General features: G+C 32.3%; 1 protein-coding gene across 1 annotated transcript; it reads right to left on the bottom strand.

Moving 5' to 3' along the window:
- Window positions 1–3,171: 3,171 nt before the first annotated feature.
- On the bottom strand, window positions 3,172–5,740 carry LOC133175736 (uncharacterized). Its single transcript, XM_061310843.1, has 3 exons — window positions 5,600–5,740; window positions 4,266–4,413; window positions 3,172–3,520 (listed from the first exon to the last, which is right to left on the bottom strand). The coding sequence occupies exons 2-3, from the start codon at window positions 4,410–4,412 to the stop codon at window positions 3,200–3,202; spliced, it is 468 nt and encodes a 155-aa protein (XP_061166827.1). The 5' UTR covers window position 4,413; window positions 5,600–5,740; the 3' UTR covers window positions 3,172–3,199.
- Between the last annotated feature and the right edge of the window lie 7,711 nt (window positions 5,741–13,451).

Raw genomic sequence — 13,451 nt, 5'->3', positions numbered from 1 at the left:
ACAATGGTAGCTTTCTTTGGTCAACAGGAAGTTGGATCCTGAACCAATAACAGACACTTCCAACCACTTAAATCTTCTGCTCCATAGAGATTTTGTCAAATAGGGGCTTGTTTTAAATATTACATAATCAGTTCTTATTTTTCATTTATTAACAAAGGCTTCATAAAAAAAGGGGGGTTGGGAAGTGGAACCTACAACACCAGTGATGGCCTTGAACGTATTCCTCATAAGCGAGACATTTATAAATATAAACTGATTGTATGTGAATATATTTGAATTAATATATGAGTGAAGAATATATAAGGGAATTTGATGTCCGGGAGTCAAATTAAGATTGTCCTTAGACCAAAGTGCTGATTTCCGGTACACCCTTCTGTATTTTATGTACACAGTAAGGTTTGTGATAAATTTAAATGGTGTTTCTGTGTTAGAGATGAACTGTTTTTGTATTATGCCCATCTTTGAAAATGAACAATGCCCATGCGCCACAATGGTTACTATCCCCTTTTCTGATCTATAAATGTGTGCATGTAGATGAATGAACCAATTAATAATTTTATCAAATTTAATTTATACCTTATATTTAGGCTTTATGTCAACTTTACAAATCGTGATATTCTTGGTATATAGCAAATGCAAAATTGAATTCTTGTACATGTATATGAAACTTTGACCCCTAATTGTGACTGACCAAAACCTAGTCCCAGAGCTCATTTTTTCCCCTAACAAACTTAAATTATCTTTATCACATGTGGATGTTTTATATCGTGTCCCTTCTACATTAAGAACATGACTTTTAAAGAGTTTCATACAAATTACCTTTAAGGAAGCTCTAAACACTAATAAAAAATGTTTTTTGGCCATTGAAAAAATGTATAATATAAAGGTGGACATACTGAGTTTTGAGTCTACTTAGTTTATTTTCAACATAGGGTACTTGCCATATTTCTAAGAAAAATGTTCCAAGACATGTAGTGGAGTATTAGTAATCAGAATATAATGATTAGAATACTTGAATTTGTTTCGAATTGTGTCCTTTACTGAGGATTTTCCATTTATCACATTTTACATCAAAGGGTAGATCACTAACTTCTTAAAACTATACCATGGAATTAAAACTCTTTAATTAGTGTGCAGTGTAAACCTTAACATCTATTATGATGTCGTGTTGTAAATTTTGAGATTACCGGGTGGCAGTAATATATAAAAAAAATTACAACATGACAACTACATGTAGTTGTAATCGCAAAAGCGAGGAGACCTCAAATCTCATTCGTCTGTCTGTCTCGTCTGTCACATTAACCTTAACCTTGGTCATAACTTTTGAATGAGAAGAGGTTGGGCTTTCATATTTCACATGTACATTACCTGTGACAAGACATCTCCAGATATACTATGATTTTTTACCTACTTTTCAAAAAATTTAACATTACTTTAAATTGGTCTTAGCTTTTGAATGAGAAAAGAAAGGGCTTTTATATTAAAACGTATATTACCTGTGACAAAACCTTTCCATATATATCTATGATTTTTTTTACCCCGTGACCTTGACCTTGAATTTTGACCTTTTCAAAAATTTTATCTTTGCTTATGAGGTTTTGATTGATTGATAAAAAAGACAGAGCTTTAATATTTGACATGTGCATTACCTGTGACAAGACCTTTCTAAATACATGTATACTATGATTTTTGACCTTGAAGTTGTATCTACTTTTTAAAAAAAAAAAAAAAAATAGTATTACTTTAAATTGGTCATAACTTTTGAATGAGAAAACATAGGTCTTTCATATTACATATGTACATTATCTAAAAAAAAAAAGTAACATTGCAGATAACTTTTGATTGAGAGAAGATATGGAATTTACATTTGACAAGTGCATTATCTGTTTCAAGACCTTTCCGATTGTATACTCTGGTCTTTGATTTTTTTTTTCACATGGACATTACTTGTGACAAGACCTTTTGGATTGTAGTATGACAGTATTTACTGTCACCCGGTAAATTCAAAATTTACAACATGACAGTTACCCCATGCATCCGTGACCTAATGGCCATTATTTAAACAAACAACATAGGAGTACGTACTATAATTGTTCTCTAGAAGAAGCTTTTAATTTACGTTTCCATATATATTCCCATGTAAAATTGCGGACCCATATTTACACAGGGGTCATGACTTGACATCTCAGGTTAGTTAAAAGCTAAATACATAGAATCTTCTCCTCCATGTACTAAGGCGACGAGTGCATACCTAAATTAAGCGTACACAGTTTATGCTTTGAAGAGTATATTTCCATGTAATTGAATTCAGTATGAAGAGCGAAAAAAATAGATTTCTGTTTGACAGAGTAACGAAAAACAGATACATCACATAATCTAGCAGTCATCTGATCTTAAAGCATAAGGCATATCTCATTTTACTGTACATATTGTGGTTGGCACTTCACAGTACCCATCAATTAAAACCATTTATTTATATGAATAATTCTGACATTATTAAATTGAGTATTTCTGACATTCTCCAATGTACATCATAAACCCTAGACACATCGGCCGCTAACACGGCGGAGTTAAAGAATCTCACTGAAAATTGATAACTGCAAACACACTTCTAAGTACATGTATGCCACAACAACAAATAGAAACCTTGTACTTAATCCAAATACACTTATATCCACTTAATACTTTCTCTTGTATGTATTAAGAAAACCAGATTAATATTATCCCAGTTAGATCCAGTGTTTGACTGTTTCATGGTTCTTCCATCGATGCAACGTAGGGCCGATGCGTTAATACTTGACGTATTTTTGCGTACTTTATATGAATCTTTCAAAGACAGATTAAAGAAAAACAATAACATGTCCATTTTTGTTGTGATATAAGAGTAATAAAAGGATGCAAAGGTTGCAGAAAAAATTATATATTATATATATATGAACCATCTTACGCGGATTATTTATTTTTTCTGCAATCGTTATCACCCTTATCATACAACAAAGATAGAATTTCATTGTTGAAATTAACAATTCAAATTTGTATATTAAACTCCTATGTTTACACTATCCAAAGAGCCTAAGAGCACCTGAACTTGTATATCAAAGCACTTATGTTGCAAACAATATACAATATGATTTAACCAAACAAATGCTTTAGCGGAAAAAAAAGAAAACAGAACAAAAAAAACAATCTTTTTAGGTTTTCAAATCCATAAGAAAATCTGTATTAATACGATTATGGCTGATAATTTGAGTATGGTTCTGTTTAGAGTTGTCATTAAAATAGGTACTTCATAAATCATAAATTCCTTAAGACACTGACACAGAGCTGCGAATAACGATATCACTTGCAGACACACACACAAACAGTTCAGCATTAGTCCCGTGTAATAAGAATCGTCCTGATGACCGTACTTCCGGATGTTTGTTACATTTGTCACCAAGGTAACGAATAAAGTAAAGCATAAAAGTCCCTGTGAAGTCCTGTGAAGTCGACTTTGACTTGGATCTTCCTTTTCTTTCATCTGTCATCAGAATAAAACGATAGCATTGCTTAATTCAATGGTACATTATAAGAAAGTATCCTGCCCAAAGCAAAATTTTAAAATAAATAACTTCGAGGAAAACATATTTATAATAAAATGGAGAATTTCTATGACATATCAAACTTTTCAATATTCGATCTTTTCCATTTGTATTGTATAATATTTCATTTCTATTGTATAATAATTTTCCTTTTTATTGTATAATTTTCCATTTATATTGTATGATTTTCCTTTTGTGTTGTACAATTTTCTATTTGTATTGTATAATTTAACTGAATTCTATATTTTCCCATTTGTATTGTATTTTTGCTATCTGGAAACTTACACAATTTTGTTAATTGTATATAAAAATAAAAAGTATTCAAGACAAATGAAAAAATTATACAATACAAATGGAAAATTATAGAATACAAATGAAAAATTATAGAATACAAATGAAAAATTATTGAACAAATAAAAATTATAGAATGCAAATCAAAAAAAAAAAAAAATAAATAAATAAAAAATAAAAAAAAAATACAATGCAAATGGAATATTACGCAATACAAATGGAAAAGATCGAATGTTGCAACGTTTGACATGCAGTAAGTTTCAAAATTAAATATTTTGAATGTTAAAAATACCAAAATGGCTTTTGTACGTGCCTATGGAATTGATTAACTTAACTGAAGTTTAGAAATAAATGACTAAATCTCATACAATCCAAAGTGAGTCGATACAGTACCGTCTGTGTACTAGCGTCACTTTTCAGGACTGCATCGTAAACCTCCGAGACCACCTTCCTTCTTCGGAAGTTCTCGGCTCTTCTCTGTCTTGCGGTCTGTGCAGCTTGATTAAGAGTGTCCACCTCATCTTGGTCCAGAGAATCCATTCTACAAATAAAGGTACAAAATCGGTTTTATCGGGGATTGCTACATAGAATGCGGGAATGGAACAGCACTATACTTGTTTTCCTCATTAAGACATAGCATTAATATATAATCGCTAAGTAAAAGGCGATTAAAAGAAAATCCTTTTAACAGATGGACACAATTTACAACATTTTCAGAGCATCCCTTTCCCTATAAACTAAAACCTGTTCGGAAATTTTAATTACTAAATCATGTGAAATTGGTTTTTGACATTTGCATTTAAATCAACACTCTTCGATAAAACGTCTTTACATTCCAGATTATAAAATTGCGAAAAGATGTATACTAGTATCACTGAGAAAAAAAAATACAGTTTGAATACAATATATATTCATGTATATATCTGTGCCACCCTTTATGATCAGAATTTCAAAAAATATGGTAGAATGACCGGGAGTTGTTAGGATACCTGATCATGTGGTTTTTCGAACATCATTAAGATTTTCTATATGGCAGAAATGTACAATTTGTTTTTACAACTGTCAATGTTTATAACACATTATTGTTCGGATCTGTTAATATCCAGATCTAGAGAGGATATGGCAGTGAAAGGCGTATAATTGGCACCTATTGGTTGATGTTTGGCAGTTGTTTCCTTTGAACTACACGATGTAAAGCAAAAACCCCTGAACCTCATCAACTGTTCCTTCAGGTATTATATAACTTCGGATTTAATCAGTGTTCAAACTCCAGAAAATGTATCGATATTCGTGAATTCGCGTGTTCTAGTGAGCAGATTTTTATGTGATTAGGTTGATCAATTTGGCTGTTACAGGCATTGTAATAGGGAGCAATATTATTATTGATTATATTGTCAAAGACTGGTAAAACACATTCCATGTGCACACTGCTCGCGATGGTAAACAGCCGAGGCTGGTGAATTCTTGTGGCATCTGCTGAACAGAGATGAGAAAAAGCAAAAAAATCCATTACTCAAAAGTGTCGAAAGAACATCGCCCTGATTTTTACATTACACATGCATTCTGCCTCCTTTTATATTTTATGCTTTGCAAAATACATGCAATGACAAGTCTGCGCAGGAAAAAATAATTTCCGTTACAAATCCTAATATACAGAATCTTTGCTGCAGAATTATAACTGTCCATCAGCAGCGATACTAGTTAATACCAATGAAAGTTATAAATACCTTATGTGTGACAAATGTTACATCTCCTTCGTGTAAAGAACATTTAAAGCATCATCATGAAATTAAAGACCCAGCAGCGCGTGAATGCATCTCCTTGGTGAATCTTTGCGACAAAATGCGGCGACTGCGCGCGCCGTTCTCCAAAAACGACTGTTCACCTAGAGCAGCATACAAATTGATTCACATCTGAATGATTACGCTATATCATTGATTTTTTAGGCCTCATTTTGTAATATATTCCGATTTTTGCCAAGTTTATTAATTAATATTGATGTACACAGAGATGTAATATGAACTGTTTATTTTGAAATGAAATCTCACTTTTATTATCAAGAATCCTTTTGCACATCTGCGTATATGGACCATGAGTACAATATGGTTTGAAGCTGTGTCTTTTTCTGCTATGAAATTATCACTCAAAATAAAAAAAATTAAAGAAACTATTTAATAATTACGTGAATTTTCTGAATTATAAACTTAATAGTACACCTTATCTTCCGAGCAAAACTCGTTTTAAATATTTGTATAAATGCAGATAAATATAATGAGTTCCATTTCTGTAATATTGAAATAAGTTGGTCTAACAACAAGGTCATTGGCAAAAATATAAATTGCACATAGTATATTTCACGTATGCTTTTTTTGGAGACACATAGAAAAAAAAAAACTATGTAGCAAATTCTTTTCAACTGTAGTCACAGTGAAAAAGAAAATATATGACACAACAGACATTTTCTTCAGATGTTGAATAGGATAGCCAAGATTGAGTATGTGACGAAATCGGCTGTATGGGAATTCCATAATTAATGGTGTAATTTTTTAAATTTTTGTATTCACATCTACATCGCTTCCTGTATAATCTCTGGAGAATAAATGGACAGAATCCATACTCAAAGACACCCCACAGAGAAAACACTCCGATACACATGTACATGTATACTTATAACAAAGACGCCGTTTTGGACAGAATGTAAACTAATAAATCAAAGTATGTGTTACTATTTTAATATAAGTTCAGTTTAACAGTTTACGTTCATGTATAAACAAACAGTTATGCATGATATTCTGAAGTATCCAATATTCATTTACATCAGCAAATTCGTACATCAGCTAATTCTCAGAGTGCACTGAACATAATGATTTTTTTCTTGCATTCTTAATGGCAAAAGTAACAAAAGCATTTTTTATTAATTACATATAAAAATTGTAGATCACAAAGAACAGGACACAGAGAACACACGTGTAAACAATCAACATAGCCATAACATGACTGAGGAATTGCGAAAAACAGTATTAACTTTTCCTGGAGATATTCTGTCTCCATTGCAAATGTCTCGATATAAATACTATCAATAATCAAGAACATAAAAGTGTCAGGTCATTTATATGACATTATACTTAATGAACAAAAACAACAGAAACAAAAACAAAGCAATACAACTACATAGTCCAATAGATACCAGGGCTCTCGATTCTCTTTATTTGGGGCCGTTCAAAGGCCCCATTCCCAATTTTAAAAAGTTATCTTTTTTCCCAATTGAATGTGTTATTTTTCCCAATCTGTCACTTCCCCAAATATTTAAGAACATTTAGGAAGATATGTAGTTACTAAACCTGTAATTCATATTTCCCTGTGTTACAAAACAGAAATTTAGTTGATAACAACCACCAGAAACTCAATATATCATGAATATAATGTATAATGTCTGGTTATGATTTTCCCAAAATTCTCCAAAAGGTCGCTAATTTTCCCAATTTGTACGGCACCGGCCCGAGTCCCAAAAAGTGGTGTGAGAGCCCTGGATACTACTGGGTTGCTAATTAAATTATATAATGATTATGTACAATGAATTGTGATCGAATTGCCCGTGTCTTGGTTCATGTCACATTCTTTTACTTTAAGAACATGTATATTGGCTTCTCTTTCTCTGATTTCCAGGACACTAAAACTTCACATATTTATTTCTTAATTCCTTCGACATGCAAGTAAAGTATCCCGCTCACACTCGCAGATACTGATTACAACGGTTCATTCTTCACTTACTTTCTCTGTGAGTCTGACGAGCAATAAAGATGAATTGATGTTGAATTTATCACAGCCTTCATCTTGAAGCTTTGACATAACTTTACGTTATTTCACTCTATTCTCGAAAAACCCTTCTCCCATCGTGATTGAAAGTTTTCACAGCGGTTGAAATCACAACCCCTGCACCGTCTTCCTGTCTCAGTCATGTAGAATGTAAGTCTTCTGCAATTAACCGGAACCGGGGCACAACTAATGCTCGGGCATTGCGTGATTACCCGACTCCTGTTCCGGACACCTGTTATGGTGTTCCGGGTACCTGCAGATGAGGAGGTCGAGCCCAATCGTCTTGCTGCAATCATTCGCAGAAGCTGGCGGCGTATTTCATTTGCGTTACTTGTTCCTTGCAAACTTAACCTTTGTCTTTGCCGCTGTCTTAGAAGGCTTGCCATTGTTGAACCAGCTCCAGTGGTGGGGCGTGAAGATTGACGCAAAACAAAACGACTCCTTGGTCGCTGTGTTCGACCTAGCTGACCTGGAAGTATTAATGGATGTATCAATTAATCATATTTTCTAGTTGAAATAGTGTTGGCTTTATAAAACAGGTTTTTGGTGGGCATTAATAAAATCATAGAACGTCAAGAAAAACTTTCTTCAACCTTGTAAGGAAAATAATACATGTGTGTGCTTTTGAAGCATTTCATATTTAATTCTGGGTTGCTTTCAAATGAAAGAAATGATGTGCATGTTTTAGAAGTCATTGACACAAGAAATTGGCATTAAGATGCGAAAGAAATAATATGTTCGATTAAAGACCATTTGTAATCAAAATGTGGGCAGTGTTTTCGTCCATTACAAAGCGATATATCTTCATAACAAAAACTGCTATTGATTGTCGGTACATATTGCTCTTACGAGGGTTACACAATAATTAACGTCTAAGGAATTTTGTAGTTATTAGATTTATTTTTGTTTTGTCTATTCCAAATATGATAAATTATCTGTCTGTGTAATAGATTACTTATCTTTATTTAAACATTTTGCGAGAAAAATACATGTAAATATATTTTGAGTGGCACAGACGCATGAATTACCAAGACCTAAAAATTAATGGTCGGTTCGTGTTGGATTAGAAATGATTTGTCGGCCCGTATTAGAGTCGTGTAGTGATTCAGCATGCTTCACCTTTTATCCTCTCTGTAAAGTCATCGAGATCTTGCCTCTAATTTATACGATTTCTATAACATGTATGTTAGTATATAACCGCGAAACAATAATATTGTCATAATTAGAAGACCAGTGCGCTGTGTCATTACACTTTATGTCATGTCCATAATCAGCATATGCTTGCTTATGAATGCTTTCTTAGATTTATTATCTTAAGGTACGGAAAACTTTCTTACGCTGAACATAGACTGACATGTTATGTAATTATTGGTTTGCTAATCGATAATTGTACTAAAAACGTCTAATTTGTGTGCTATGGATATGCTTCAATACGAGACATGTAATGATTATATAAAATCCATTCCCCATGTTTCTTGGGTGAAAGCATCGAGAAAAAAAAAACAAGAAGAAAAAGAACATGAATTAATTTACAAACATTCAAAGGTATATTACAGAGATGTCCGCTTAGTAGTATATTGTTCAATAAATTGTATTGTAATCACCTTAATTGCGTAAATATTTCTTTTTGAGTATATTTCTTCTCAAAAAAGTATATATCGTATCTATATGTATATGGGTTAATATACTCATCTACTACTTTCTACTAAGAATAGATTGTGAGAAAAACATTTACAGGCGTAACCTGTTTCCAATCTTCTCCGACAAAAACAACGTTCGTGATCAACAACAAAACAATCTTATGATACTCCTTATCATTATACACGTATAAAACATATCTTATGTTTACTTAGAATGGAAATGACAAAAACAAATAAATTTATTGTTGATATTATTAATTTTTTTTATCTTATCAATATGCCTGTAGGTTAGCATTAAACTGTATGAAGTAAGCAATTTTTACAATTTTTAAACGAAATCTGTTAAAGAAAATTGGTGTGGAACCTGAAAAACCATAGAAATTTACTGGACTATATTTTATCATGTTTTATGCATTGTATATATATTTGTTTTTATTTAAATAAAGTGTTAAAGATCAGAGATTTTTTTGACAACTTATTCAAAACGTTATGTTTTACGTGTTTTACATAAGATTTGGTTATTCTGAGGAAATTCACGATAATTAATTCTCAAGAAAAGCAAACTACAAAAGTCCCGACAAGAGTAATAGGCTATGGGAGCCAATTCTAATATATTTCATTACTACTTTGAATAGATTTTTAAAGAATAAAATATATTTCTTTTATATCCTTCGATCGCTATCTTTAACATGCCCCCCCCCCCATCTTCATCAATTACCAGGTATATATTAAATTATATATCAAAGAAACTGTAAATGGAAGAATGAAATGAAGATATGTCCACAATTAATACCGCTCTGTTCTGTAGGTTTATTTGCTAATCATTTTATCAATTTTGAGTAAAAACATGTATGTACATACCTTCAATATTGCCGATGGTGCAGAAAATAATCAACACAGATACAACAAAGTGGAGAAAATGTCCGATTTTCATAATGTTTGATCCGCCAAAATTTTTTTAAAGATCTTGCATAAACCAATGGAACTGTCCTTATGAAATAAGACATAAAACATACATGGTTAATATACTTATAGTAATATCACTGGAGCGTGGCGGGTTCTCAGGTATAAAAGGTGAACATGGAACACATATTTGTGGTTAATTACCATTCTTTGACAAGAAATATATTAATTAAAAAGGAAAAAAAAATGTTCATGCCCATAACATGTGAGTACTTGATATCACATTGAAATCAATTTAGTTGAAGTTTGGTATAAAAGTCTTAAATACTTAAATTATATTGGATTATGTAGAGCTCGTCCCATTTAACTTACTTTGATTTGCACATTATAGCTTTAAGACCTACTCTTTACATTTAAAATTATTAGTAATATTAATGCATGTATTTAGCTCTCCTGAGCCGAAGGCTCAAGTAAGCTTTTCTGATCAAAATTTGTCGGTTGTCTGTCGTTAGCACAGAGTATCATTGGGTAAAGGGGATTCAAGTTTGTTCAAATGAAGGGACACACCCTCTTCCAAGGGGAGATAACAAAGAAATAGTGAAAAGTGGGTGGGGGTATTTGAAATTCTTCTCAAGAACAACTGGGCTAGAAAAGATGAATCTTATGCGAAAATTTTCTGACATAATGTAGATTCAAGTTTGTTCAAATCATGACCCTTGGGTAGGGTGGGGCCACAATGGGGGATCAAAGTTTTACATAGCAATATATATGAAAATTTAATTCTCCTCAGAACATTAAAGCCATGATTGATGTTATTTATATGGAAGCATCCTTAAGTAGTGTAGATTCAAATTTGTTAAATTCATGTTCCCTGGGGGTAGCTAGGGCGGGACCACAATAGAAAATCAAACTTGCAGAAAAAATCTTCTAAAGCCATGATTAGTCAAAGAAATGTGAAAGCATCCTTAGTTAGTGTAGATTTAAGTGTGAATAAATCAGGTCCCCTTTCCGGGGGGGGGGGGGTATTTGTGATCACTTACATATTTTAAAACCTTTTCAATACTACTCAATTACGGATTTCTGCTTTTTTTTTCTACAAAATATGCTCAGGTGAGAGATGCGGCCCATGGACCCCTTGTTACGCATACACGACTTATCCTCAACACAAGTAGAGAATTTCTTCGAGCACATAGGCTTTTTTGCATTCTGCTTAGTTGACCTACATCATGAAGGATATAATATTTGTGGTCCAACACAGACTGATATCATTATCATATGTGATGATGTATTTTTTATTTTTTTTTTGTTCCTCTGAACATGCATGTGGGTGTTATACTGACACATATAATGCGCACGGTCTGTCATCTTAACCATAGACAAAGTTCACAGTCAGGAATACATATGAGAGAGAGAGAGAGAGAGAGAGAGAGAGAGAGAGCACTTAGCATGCGATGCATATAGGATTTTTTTTAAAATCCTAGAAATCCTAGCTTTATTTACAATTTTTTCTCTGATATTTAGATGAATTTGGCCGAGGCTGATGTGCACCAGGCTATACATGTACATCTTTTAACTTTAATCAAGAATTTAGCAAATTAGAAATTATCTAGTTTAAAAATGTTCCCAAATTATGACATAAAGAAACTCAACAATCAGCCTTTTGTTGTTTGTAATAAAGCAGTCTCTTGTAATCCATGTTGTTGTTGTCTACTATATATTTTTTATTTCAATTTTCTTAACGAATAAAATCACATTGATCTTTAAGGAAGCTCTTATCACTACTGAAGAGTTCTAATCTCATGGTACTTTTATGCAGTTAGAGTGATCTGCCTTTCGATGTAAAAGTGGAATTAATGGAACTCGACAGTAAACGACACTATTTGAAGCAGATTATAAACCAAGCTAAAGTAATTGAAAACATTATTTGCATGGATTTTCTTAATGTAAGTATTCTGTTCACCAATACTTCATCCTCTCTGAACATTTTCCTTGAGAAAAATGGCAGGTACCCAATATTGAAAATGAACTAGATATATTCAATATACATGTATATGATTTAATTTTCTCTAAGTCCAAAAACCATTTTTCATTAATGTTTAGAGCTTTTTAAAAATGATCTGCATGTGTTAAGGTCATGATTACACAATAAGTAAAAGTCTTAGTTGCATGTTGGCATAAAATTAGAAACTACACACAATTCAATGTATAGTTTGAATACTTTGCAAATGAATTTATAAACGAACGCACGATTGAATTATATAGCAAGATTGAATCAACATCACGATTTGTGATGGACTCGGGAACCAAGAACAAGCATTGCCTCAACATTCTGGGAAAACACATGTTGTAAATTAAAGACTGCAGTTATGATTAATGTAAATAAATTCATTTTCTTGAGTAAGTTTGCGAGGAACATTTAAGTTTTTATTGTGCATTTGATTCTTTCAAACAAATTCCTTGATATGACAATTTTCTATGTGACTCAATCTTAGAGTAATTTGTTTTAGAATTTTTTTTATTTGATGACCGTAAGTCTGCATGATTTTAATATTCTAATTCTGAATGTTCTGTAACAGCATATACTTGACATTTGCATGAATTGATTAAAACCAACATTAATTTTGATTCAAAGCGTACACAAAGGTCACAAGAGGGTCACAAATTGGAACATTTCACCGAATTTTCTCAGTTTTGATGAAATTTGAAATACCGTCATATTTGAAACACCTTTCACTAGTAAAGATAAAGCGCAAATTTGCATGCGTATCTACGATATTCTTGTAACATAAGATATATCTGATATTAGTGCAAGATATAAGAACATTTTGTCAAATAGACAAGCTTGTGCTAAGTGCTTTCTGAAACAAAATGTGCCCGAAAATTGCTGAAAATTTTAACAAAATCCCATGGGTCACAACGCTCACCTGAATCACTGTATGGTCCTTCTGTTCTTCATCAGCAGATTTCCCCCTATTCTAATATACATGTTATTCTATCTTAAATTAAGATCACATACTGTGGCCCAATCCTAACCCCGGGGGACTTGATTTGAACAAATTTAAAGTTGTTACCTGAGGATGTTTCCATAAAGATATGACTAATCATGGCCTTGCTGTTCTTGAGAAGAAGATTTTTAAAGACATGTTATAAAGATATATTATAAAGATATTTATAAATGTGACTAATCATGGCTTTGCTGTTCTAGAGAAGAAAGATTTCC

Source organism: Saccostrea echinata, unplaced genomic scaffold (genome assembly GCF_033153115.1).
Source record: "Saccostrea echinata isolate AGI-Se365-2 ecotype Australia unplaced genomic scaffold, CSIRO_AGI_Sech_v1 ptg000064l, whole genome shotgun sequence".
Classification (NCBI taxonomy): domain Eukaryota; kingdom Metazoa; phylum Mollusca; class Bivalvia; order Ostreida; family Ostreidae; genus Saccostrea; species Saccostrea echinata.
Note: the sequence above shows the minus strand (reverse complement) of the source record. Positions and strands in the feature narration are given on the sequence as shown.

Excerpts from the sequence above, each read along its gene's own strand:
- LOC133175736 (XM_061310843.1), bottom strand. The coding sequence starts at position 4,412 with ATGGATTCTCTGGACCAAGATGAGGTGGACACTCTTAATCAAGCTGCA. Across the intron at positions 3,521-4,265 it reads GTGACGCTAGTACACAGACG|ATGAAAGAAAAGGAAGATCC; the intron begins GTACTGTATCGA and ends TTCTGATGACAG.